Source organism: Peromyscus maniculatus, chromosome 17, assembly GCF_049852395.1.
Source record: "Peromyscus maniculatus bairdii isolate BWxNUB_F1_BW_parent chromosome 17, HU_Pman_BW_mat_3.1, whole genome shotgun sequence".
NCBI classification, from domain to species: domain Eukaryota; kingdom Metazoa; phylum Chordata; class Mammalia; order Rodentia; family Cricetidae; genus Peromyscus; species Peromyscus maniculatus.
In genome coordinates this window covers 4,514,930-4,526,339 of record NC_134868.1, presented here as the reverse complement: position 1 = coordinate 4,526,339, position 11,410 = coordinate 4,514,930, and the positions used below count along the sequence as shown (strand labels likewise).

At 40.6% G+C, this 11,410-nt stretch overlaps 1 protein-coding gene across 2 annotated transcripts; it reads left to right on the top strand.

The window, feature by feature from the left end:
• The first annotated feature begins 599 nt into the window (after nucleotides 1–599).
• LOC102909742 (uncharacterized) lies at nucleotides 600–9,938 on the top strand. 2 transcript variants are annotated; one of them, XM_006989876.4, is made up of 4 exons: nucleotides 600–739; nucleotides 6,039–6,165; nucleotides 6,393–6,453; nucleotides 7,367–9,938. In XM_006989876.4, exons 1-4 carry the CDS (start codon nucleotides 737–739, stop codon nucleotides 9,363–9,365), a joined length of 2,190 nt encoding a protein of 729 aa, XP_006989938.1. In that variant the 5' UTR covers nucleotides 600–736; the 3' UTR covers nucleotides 9,366–9,938. The 2 variants fall into 2 exon arrangements, with proteins under 2 accessions (XP_006989938.1, XP_076409354.1); XM_076553239.1 differs by lacking the exon at nucleotides 600–739 and adding an exon at nucleotides 884–992.
• Nucleotides 9,939–11,410: the final 1,472 nt, after the last annotated feature.

Below are 11,410 nucleotides of genomic sequence, written 5' to 3'. Positions count from 1 at the left end.
TGCATACATTTTTAGCTTTTCCAGTTTTCTGAAATAAAGATTTTTAAAGAATATCCACTGTCGTCCGTTGTAATGACTCCTTTTTCATCTTTAATTTTATTCATTTGGATCTTCCCTCAATGTCCCTTAGTTAATTCGGGTAAGGTGATAAACCAGCTTTACTCTGAATCTGAAAGCGATATGAGATGTCCAATCAGGACAGCCGGGGGGCGGGGCGGAAGCTCCTCACCCTCCATCCCTTTTCCCTGCGCCGGGACAGTCGCAGGCTTGCGTGGTCCCGGCAGCTGAGGCAGGGGGTTGCTCAGCCTGTGTAGCTGTGGGCCCGACAACCCCAGGAGCCATGCTGAAGGCCGTGGGGTGGACCGCGAGCCGTCGGGACAGGCGCCCCGGCGGGCGGGGCGGAAGTCCCTCGCCCGCCATCCTTCTTCCTGTTGCCTCCCTAGTCGCGGATACGTACTGACGGAAGAGGGAGTCGGGATGGTTCGGCCTCCGTAGCCGTGCGACACCTAAGGGCAGCAACAGTTTTGAGGGTCCCAGGGAAGCGCGGGTGCAGACACAGTGTCCGATGAGTGCACTCGCCGGCCCCGGCTGCAGCGCCAGCGAGCGGGGCGGAAGTCCCTCTCCCGCCATCTCGCTGCCCGCACCGCCACGGTCGCGGTGCTGTCACGTCATCCGTGGGGGCCCGGGGTGACTGAGCCTCGCTGGATGTGTGGCCGGCGAGGCCCCGAGCGCAGACATGGTGAGCTGCGGGCGAGCGGGCGGGCGGGCGGGCGGGAGGAGGGGGTGATGGGGGGCTCCGTCCCTCTGCTTCCGGGGTGACGGACCCCGGCGGCCTCTGCGCCGCTGCACCTGGGACTCCCGACTGCGCAGAGGCGCAGAGCCGAGGGGCCCCGGGCTCCGGGGGAGGGGATCGCGGGTGCCCAGGGTCCTGGGAGCCTCTGAAGGTCTCCAGCAGCGACGTCTAAAACTCCATGAGTTTGTCCCCCATCCAGGTGCTGCTTAGTCCCAAACGTCCCTGCACCGCTTGGTATTTACTGTTTGGCCAGCTCGTTAAAAGGGGGGTATCCGCATACACACGTAGTTGAGGCCCTCCATGAAGTAATGAATGTTTTTGTCTTAGAACTGCTTGTGGACATTGATTTTAAAGCAGAATGAGGGGCTCAGTGGTTAAGAGCACTGACTGCTCTTCCACTGAGTTCAATTCCCAGTACCCACATGGCAGCTCACAACTGTCTGTAATTCCAGTTCCAGCGGACCCAATATCCATGGCAAAACACCAACGTACATAAAATAAAAATAAATTAATTAATTTAAAAAAAAAGCAGAATGAAAGGCGAGCGAGGTGGGGCATGGCTTTTACTTGAAGCGAGTATTGGCAATCGCAGGGAAACCTCAAATACAGTATGTGCAAGCATCTCCAGGGCTGGGCAGAAAAGGCGTTTGGGTTTTAGCTACGGACGGCAGTTTTTGAGAAGATGGGACTGTAGCAACTTAAGCTCTGAAAGTTTCCTCTCAGGTCAGATAAGTTGATGATAAGTTAAAGGGCCCTGTTCTAGCCCAGGATGGGGGTGAATAAAAAAGAAAAGTGACAAGATTGGAGAAAAACTTAAGGAAACTTCACTTAAGTATTTTGTTATTAAAGATGAAGTCGTTGTTTTGAGGCAAAAACGGGTCTCCGGCTAGTTTGTATCCCACTGAGTAATAACTTAAAAAATGGAACCGGGCGGTGGTGGCACACGCCTTTAATCCCAGCACTCGGGAGGCAGAGGCAGGCGGATCTCTGTGAGTTCGAGGCCAGCCTGGGCTGCCAAGTGAGCTCCAGGAAAGGTGCAAAGCTACACAGAGAAACCCTGTCTCGAAAAACCAAAAAAAAGAAAAAGAAAATGGATATATATTTTAAGTGTCATCGTCTACGAACAGTGAGGAAAGACTCCTCAAGAAGAGAGAAGGCATCGTGAGATAGAACGTTTATAATCGGTGCTGTTTACCAAAAGGGAAGTTGAAGGAAAGAAAAAAATGTATGTGGAGATGGCTAAATGAAATTTCTTGGCCACTCAGAGTTCCTCTACTCAGTTCCTGGAGTCATATATATCATGAGCTGTGCCTGTGTGGTGAGATGGTCTCAAAGCTCAGGGACAGGTTTAACCTGAATTTGGGTTCCTTTGTGAACTGTAAGTGCTTCCTGATTTTTTTTTTTTAAGATTTATTTTTTTATTATGTGTACAGTGTTCTGCCTACATGCATGCTTGCAGGCCAGAAGAGGGCACCAGATCTCATTATGAATGGTTATGAGCCACCATGTGGTTGCCGGGAATTGAACTCAGGACCTCTGGAAGAAGAGCCAGTGCTCTTAACTGCTGAGCCATCTCTCCAGCCCTGTGTCCTGATTTTTTAAGCAGCAAGTTTATAGCGCTTGAAGCTATAAACTTCCTTTGCAGACTATTTTGTTTTGTTTTTTATATGTCCCAAAGGTTTTGTGTTTTCATTATTATTTAGTTCCAGGAATTTTGATTTCTTTTTTGATTTCCTCTTTAAACCATTCATCATTCAATAATGAGTTGTTCAATCTCTGAGTTTGTGTACTTACTAAACATTTGTTCACTGTTGATTTTAAGTTTTATTGCATTGTGGTCAGATAGGATACATGGAGTTATTTCAGTCTTTCAGAATTTGTTAAGAGTTTTTTTGTGACCCAGGATATAGTTTATTTTTGGAGAAGCTTCCATGGGCTGCTGAGTAGAATATATATTCTTTGATATTTGGGCAGAATATTCTATAGATATGTTACATTCTTTTGATGTATGACTCTAACACTTAATTCTGATATTTTTCTATTTCTTGTCTAAATAACCTGTCTATTGGAGACAGTGGGGTATTAAAATCACCCCATAGTATTGGATTAGTGTTAATCTGTCTTTAATTCCAATAGTATGATTTTTTTGATATATTTATGTATGGATGTCTTGCCTACATGTTTATGTATGCACCACATGCATGTCTGATGCCTGTGGAGGTCAGAAGAGGGCATTCCCTGAAACTGTAGGTACCTTGCAACTGAAGTTGTGGATGATTATGGGCCACCATGTGGGTTCTGAGAACCAGCCTTTGGTATGCTTTTTATAAGATGAGGTGTGTCGGAATCTTTGCATATGTTTAGGATTGTAATGTCATTTTGGTTCATTGTTCCTTGTTAATCACTATTTGTGCTCTTCACAAACCTGCACCTTTCTTCACCAGACTGTAGTTTTCTCTTTCACCTAACCCCTACAAAGAGGATCATCTCCTCCCACAAGTCAAAGGTTGCGGAGTTCTGCTTCTCCTGCTTTGTTTTTCTCCCTAATCTCCTAAGTCCGCCAAGTTTGCTTTTCTGGTCTAACACCTACAGCCACTCACTTTCATCTGTTGCCTTGTTTTCATGCTTCACAGAACCAAACTAGGGCTGACTATCCCTATCTTCCTATCTTAAAGCCTAACCCAAGAGTCATAGGTTTTAATGTCTCCATCCATTTCTTACAGATTTAAGTTCAAAATTCGACTGTGATCTGAAAATATTGAAGTTGTTTTTTCCTATTTCAATGGATAGCATTATATCTGCTAGTAGAGAGGGGAACTACAATGCATGTTTCCAAAAGTCAGTTTTTTCTTTTATTCTATATTAAAGAGATTTGTGATTTATGACATTGTTGTAAAATGCCTGCTATGTGATAAACCAACTTTTTGTTTTCATTTGCACGCTTGCAAATACAAGCGTTGTGTTTAGAAGTCAGATGACAATCTCTGTTGTTCAGTACTGCATTGCCAGGCTAGTTGGCCCACCAGCTTCCAGGGATTGCCCTGTCTCTACATATCATCTTGCCATAGGAGTTCCTAGACCTTTGATACTGAACTACAAGATTTGATCTATACTGCTGGATGTTGGGTTTTTTGTTTTGTTTTGTTTTGTTTGCTTTGATTTTGTTTTAATTATGCCTTGATTCTTCCTGTTTCCAGGAAGAAAATATTTAACATATTTTTTTATTTTTACAGGATTCCACAGTTGAATTTGTAAATATGCCTTACCATGTCTGGCTTTACTTGAGTTCTAGGGAGTTCAAACTCAGGCTTGCATGGCAAGTGCTTTATATATTGAGCCATCACCTAGACCCTTTCACTATCTATTCTTTGTTGTTGTTTTGTTTTAATTCTTTCATACACTATATCCCTATCACAGTTTCCCCTCCCTCCACTCCTCCCAGGCCTTCCACCTCCCCTCTCCCTCAGATCCATTCCTCCTCCATTTTCCTTCAAAAAAGAGTAGACCTCCCTGGGGTATCAGTCTAACACAGCATAAAAAGATGCAATTAGACGAGGCACAAACCGTCATATCAAGGCCGGGTGAGGCAACCAGTAGGAGAAAAGGAATCCTAAGAGCAGGCAAAAGAGTCAGAGACACACCTACTCCCACTGTTAGGAGTCCCACAAAAACACCAAGCTAACAACTTTAACATATATATGGAGGACCTAGCACAACCCCTGCATGCTCTGTGATTGCCTTTTAAGTTTCTGTGAGCCCCTATGAGATCTGCTTAGTTGATTCTGTGGGTCATGATCTCGACCCCTCTGGCTCCTAAAGTCTTTCCTCCTCCTCTTCCATGGGGTTACCCAATTTCTGCCTAATGTTTGGCTGTAGGTCTCTGCATCTGTTCCCATCAGCTGCTGGATAAGGCCTGATTGATGATTGGGTTAGGCACCAATGATCTATTCTTAATCAGTCTGTTAATGTTATCTTGAACAGTGGGGTATGTTAATTAGCTTTGCATCCCTATACAATATACCTGGGAAAAGCAACTGAAGGTTTTTGTGATGATTAGTCTTCTTATTAAGTTGGTCATTTGGAGTCACCTAGGAGACACATCCCTGAATATGTCTGGGAGAGTGTTTGCAGAAAGGTAACTGAGGAGGTAATACCCACTGTGAATCTGTGTGGTACCTATCTTATTTTCTTTTTGTGTTGTTATTGTAAAGTGCCCTAGTGAATGCAGTTTAAGAAAGGAAGGGTTTAATTCATAGTTCAAGATATAGTTCATCCTGATGGGGAAGTCAAGGGAGCAGGAACTTGAAGCAGCTGATCGTATTACATCTAAAGTCAGAAGAAGAAAGTAATGAATGCATGCTAGTGTTCAGCTCACTTTCTCCATTTTATACAGTCCAGAATCCCATGTCTAGGGGATGGTCTCACCCACAATTAAAATGGATTATCTCAAGTCAGTTAGCATAATCAAGATAAATCCCTACGGGTGTATCCAGATGCCCATCTGCCAGGTTATTCATTACTAACCAGTACACATAACCATAATCTGAGCCGCCAAGCTGAATAAAAGAGGAAAAAGGAAGAATTCAAGTAGAAACCAGCATTCCCTGCTCTGTTTCTTGATCTTCACTGATGTGGAATCCCTGCTGCATGATCCTATCCCCATGAATTCTGCCATGTCTGCCCCCGCTATGATAGACTTTACCCTCTCAAGACATAATTCCAAATAAATCTTTCCTTTCACGAATTGCTTTTAGTCACGGTGATGAGAAAAGTAACTTACAACTTACGGGTTGAAAGGTTTATTTTATGTCGAGGTTCAGATGATGCAATCTTGTCACTTAGTTCCATTGCTTGGGGTCTACAATGAGGTAGAACATTATGGCCATGGGAACTAGCATTGGATGAGGAAACTCACCCTCATAACCTATTCTTAAAATATGTGATTGTAAGGCAGCTGCTTATTAACACGTCTTTACCAGTAGTAGTATTATAGGGAAATGATGAAGGCCTGTATACCAGTAGAAATTGTAAGTTCTATCAGCATACTTGGTGATTTGTTATTGTTGTACTGTGCTTTACCAAAAGTTCAAAGCTAATGTGGGAATGCCTGTGTTAGAGAGTACAGTTATGGATGTAAAATAAGAGTATAATGATCAGGATATATATTAAACATTTAGAGAACACTCACAGATGTTCAGTGTTGTGTGTTTCATCTTTTTTTCTGGAAACATCTTGGCTATTTTAGGACTCTGTGACCTTTGAAGATGTAGCTGTAAACTTCACTGTCGAGGAGTGGGCTTTACTAGATCCTTCCCAAAAGAAGCTGCACAGAGATGTGATGGAGGAAACCTTCAGGAACCTGGCTGCTATAGGTATAAATGAGATCATACTTCTACTTAATCAATCAGATTATAAGTCTGTCTTGCTTGAAAATGTTGCTCCATGATTTGGAATATAGAAAGGGTAAATTTGGGGATTATACCAGACATGGTCATGTTAGATTGTGAATCTATATAGAGTCTGTTTGTTTGTTTTTGTTTGTTTGTTTGTTTTTCTGTTATAACTTAGTAAATCGGATTTTTCTGGGTCTATATTCTAGGAAAACCACAAAAAGACCAGCACATAGACAATGACCACAGATATTCTAGAAGAAATCAAAGGTAACTTTGCTAACTCATGATAATGTGTCTCATAATGTGAAAATTGCCAGTAGTTTTTAAAATCAAGACACCTATCCAAATAAGCCCAGCCTCAAGGTGATATAATCTAAAGCATTTATCTCCAAAAGTGCTATAGCATTGGAAATACTTACAGTATTGCCATGATGTTGCAAGTGATATGTTCTAATGGTTTTGTATATACAAACTTTTGTCCACACACAAAGTTAATAAAAAAATAATGTGTGCCTTCCTTCAGGCTTTGAGTATGCAGTATATAGAAAATATAAAGAAATTTTATGTTTACTCTGGAAACAATCTTCAAGATATATATATGGAAAAAATCTTAGAGAAACAGTTTTTGCTTAAGCATTTTGCATAAAGAATAATCAAGTACATTTATCTGTGATATAAAGGCAAATGTGATCACTCATGTCCTCATTCCCAGCTACTAGGAGTCTGGAGGAATGTTGAATTTGAAGGTAGCCCATGCATCATAGCAAGAGATTGACCTCAAAACTAAATAAGACTTAAACATTCATCATTTCCAAAATAATTAACCTATGAGAGGTATTAAAAGTCTCATATGATTGGGTTAGGAAAATGATTCATCAAGTAAAGGTATTCACGACCAAGCTTGATGACCTGAACTCAGTCTCTGAGACCCATTATAGTAGAAGAGAATCAACGCCTACAAGCTGTTCTCTGACTTGCATATGTACACCATAACATGTGCACACACAAATAGTAAACAAGTAAATGTTAGCACAAAAAGAAACCCTATATGAATACAGTGTCTTGATATTACCTGTCTCCACATCCTGTAGAACCTTCAGTCATACTCCAAAATTCTCAGGAATTTTGCTGGTAGGAAATTTATAACTTTATTGGTGTACTTTCCTTTTTTTTTAAACAGAAATGAAGTTGTAGAAAGACTGTTGGAACATAACAAAGATAATGAATGTGAAGAAATCTTGAGACAGATTCCAAACACCATTGTGAACAGGAAAATTTCTCATAGAACAATGATTTGTGAAAGCCATGTGTATGAAGACAACATGCTCATTGGTCATTCATCTCTTAATGTGTCTATGCCTCTTCAAACTACACATAAACCTCATCAATATGAGCTGTGTGGAGAGAGACTCTATAAGATTGGGGAATGTGAGAAAGCCTTCATTTATCCAGAATGCTTTCTAAAGCATGAAGACACTGACACTGGACAGAGATCCTATGAATTTAACCAGTGTGAGAAAATCTTCAGAAGTAATGGTTACATTCAAATACGTGTGAATAATGAAACTAGAGAAGAAATATATATGGATGAGCAGCATTATAATGCTTTTACTTATCCTGATTTTCTTCAGTATGTTGAAAAGATCCACACTGGAAAGAAACCCTATGTATGTAAACAATGTGGGAAAACCTTTTCTTTTTTGAGTAACATTCGAAGACACGAACGAACTCACACTGGAGAGAAACCATACAGATGCAATATATGTGATAAAACCTTTACTTGCTTGACTAACTTTCAAGAACATGAAAGAACTCACACTGGAGAGAAACCCTATTTATGTACACAATGTGGGAAATCCTTTTCTTTTCTGAGTAACATTCGAAGACATGAACGTACTCATACTGGAGAGAAACCATACAGATGTAATATATGTGGTAAGGCCTTCAGTTATCTGACTAACTTTCAGGACCATGAAAGAACTCACACCGGAGAGAAACCTTATGTGTGCACACAGTGTGGGAAGGCCTTCACCTACTACTATTCCTTTCAAACCCATAAGCGCTGTCACACTGGAGAGAAACCCTACGTCTGTAAGCAGTGTGGGAAAGCCTTCAGCTATTACAATTCCATTCAGACCCACAAGCGATGTCACACTGGAGAAAAGCCCTATCTGTGCAAGCTGTGTGAGAAAGCCTTCACTACTCTCAGTTCTCTGCGATATCACGAGAGGATTCACAGCGGGGAGAAGCCCCATGTATGTCTGCAGTGTGGAAAAGGTTTCAATTCTTCCAGTACCCTTCGAATCCATGAAAGGACGCACACTGGAGAGAAACCCTATAAATGTAAGCAATGTGGGAAAGTCTTTAGTGTTGACAGTTCCCTTCGATACCATGAGAGGATTCACAGTGGGGAGAAACCCTATGTATGTAAGCAGTGTGGAAAAGCCTTCACTCGTCATACCTCCCTTCGGTGCCATGAAAGGATTCACTGTGGGGAGAAACCCTATGTATGTAAGCAATGTGGGAAAGGTTTTATTTCTTCCAGTAACTTCCGAAAACATGAACTGACTCATTCTGGAGAGAAACTCTGTGTATGTAAACTATGTGGGAAAGCCTTCACGGATCGTAGTTCGCTTCGACGTCATGAAAGAATTCACAGTGGAGAAAAACCCTACGTATGTAAGCATTGTGGAAAAGGTTTCTCTTCTTTGAGTGGTTGTCAGAGACATGAACAAATTCACAGTGGTGAGAAACCCTATGTTTGTAAGAATTGTGGGAAGGCCTTCACTAACCCCAGTGCCCTTCGAAATCATGAAAGGATTCACAGTGTTGAAAAGCCCTATGTCTGTGAGCAGTGCGGGAAGGGCTTCCTTTCCTTCAGTAAGTTTAGAATACATGAGCGGATTCACACTGGAGAGAAACCATATAAGTGTGAACAATGTGAGAAAGCCTTCACTGGTCACAGTTCCCTCCGACGGCATGAACGGATCCACAGTGGAGAGAAACCTTTTGTATGTAAACAATGTGGGAAATCCTTTTATACTTTAAGTGATTGTCAAAGACATGAACAAATTCACACTGGTGAGAAACCTTACATTTGCAAGCAATGTGGGAAAGCCTTTACTCGTTCCAGTTCCCTTAAAATACATGAGAAGACTCACACTAGAAGGAATTCCTAACATGGAAAAGTATTCTTAACATGCCGGTGCATAGAGCAGAGAACCAGTGTCATGTTGTCTGTAGGAATGCCTTTAGTCATCTTGGTTGTATTCACAGACATGATAGTGCATACCATAGTGAGAAATCTTAAATGGATGTGCAGATATCTTCAGTTGGCAGACCTCTGAGAATGTACCCAATATCAAAACTTTTATAACAAAGTTATCAGCTATAAAACAATTTTCAGGGTTTTGTGAAAATTCCTTATGTAACAATAATTTTTTAAGATTCCAGTGAATGAATTTGAGAAAGAATATTGCATTAATTTGTCAATAATTCAGAAGATAAGTCTCTAGAATGTTTACTTCCAATTTTTACTCTTGTAAATAAATTTTCAGATGACTTAATCTAAGATTTCTTAAAGCAGTGAGGCATGAATTTTAAAGGTAGTGTTTTTTTTTTTTTAGTCAAGTCATGTGTATTTCTTTTCATGTTGGATCCTTATGTAAATCAAATGTGTTTCTAATATGTTTTTAGGGTAATATTAATGAGCTGTTGAAAATAAAGTTTTATTCTTAGGATTTCTCTATTAAGACTGTGTGGGAGCTTCTTTGATGTTTCTTGTTTTGTTTTGTTGGATTTTTTGTGTTTGGGGCGTGTTTTGTTTTTGCTTTGAAACAAGGCTCTGGGGCTGGAAAGATGGCTCAGAGGTTAAGAGCACTGACTGTTCTTCCAGAGGTCCTGAGTTCAATTCCCAGCAACCACATGGTGGCTTACAACCATCTGTAATGAGATCTGGTGCCCTCTTCTGGCCTGCGGGGATATGTGCAGACAGAACACTGTATACATAATAAATAAACAACATAATAAATAAATAAATATTTTTAAAAAGAAAGAAAGAAAGAAAGAAAGAAAGAAAGAAAGAAAGAAAGAAAGAAAGAAAGAAAGAAAGAAAGAAAGAAAGAAAGAAAGAAAGAAAGAAAGAAAGAAAGAATAGAAATAAGGCTCTGTGTAGCCCTGGATGTCCTGATACTACCAGGTTGGCATCTACTCAGAGATCTACCTGCCTCTGCCTTCCCAATGCTGGGGTCAAAGATGTGCCAACACCATGCTTGGCTTATCTTTGATACTGTATCTTTTCTATTCTTTTTCTTATTGCTAATTAATGCCAAATACTTGAAACAAGGGGGGAGAATTTCTTCCCTTTGGCTCACAGTCCATTATGGCAGGGAATTCATCAAGTAAAGGAGTTTCTATCATTGTGGACACAAAAGTAAGTAGTGTGCATTATAAGAAGAGACCAGTAGAAAATATAAGAAGGATACATTTTCTCAGTGATCGACTTCTGCCAATTATGCCATACCTCGTGCATTTCACCACTCCCAACAGCACCCTCATTGAACACATGCAGGGGTTAATCCTTAGGCCAGGGTAAAACCCTGCTGATCTAATCATTTCTGGAAATGACAAAGCATAGTTGATCTACTTTACCCTAGCATCTCCCAGTGCAGCCCAGTTGGTTACTTCTCAGGGCAGATGTCATTTTATATTTTGTATTTTATACTTTGATATATGTTTTCTTGAAGACTGCACACTAGAGTTCTCAACTATTTTGTGGCCAGTTTACAGATTCTCAAATCAGAAGATAACTGCAAATATTCTACCATAATCATATATTAGATAGAATATATGACTTTGCCAGTATTTTTCTTGAATGTCAAATTATTATCATGTGCTTACAAGTAATGGCACTTTTATCCATGTATTAATTTCACTTCAGGCTTGTGTTGTAACTTTTATTTTGTTCTTTGTACTTTACTCATACTAAAGGATACATTGTGCTAGGTTAAGCATCTTTTTACCAGAGACTGCAAGGATCTTACCTTTTGTGGATTAATATGTAATGAGTCATGCTTCTAAATCTGTCCCTAAGCCATAGGTAACCATGTGTGTTATCATTAAAATCACTTTCCTTTTTATCTGTTTTTGACACAGTATCCTTTTGTTTTGTTTTGTTTCGAGACAAGGTTTCTTTGTGTAGCTTTGTGCCTTTCCTGGAATTCGA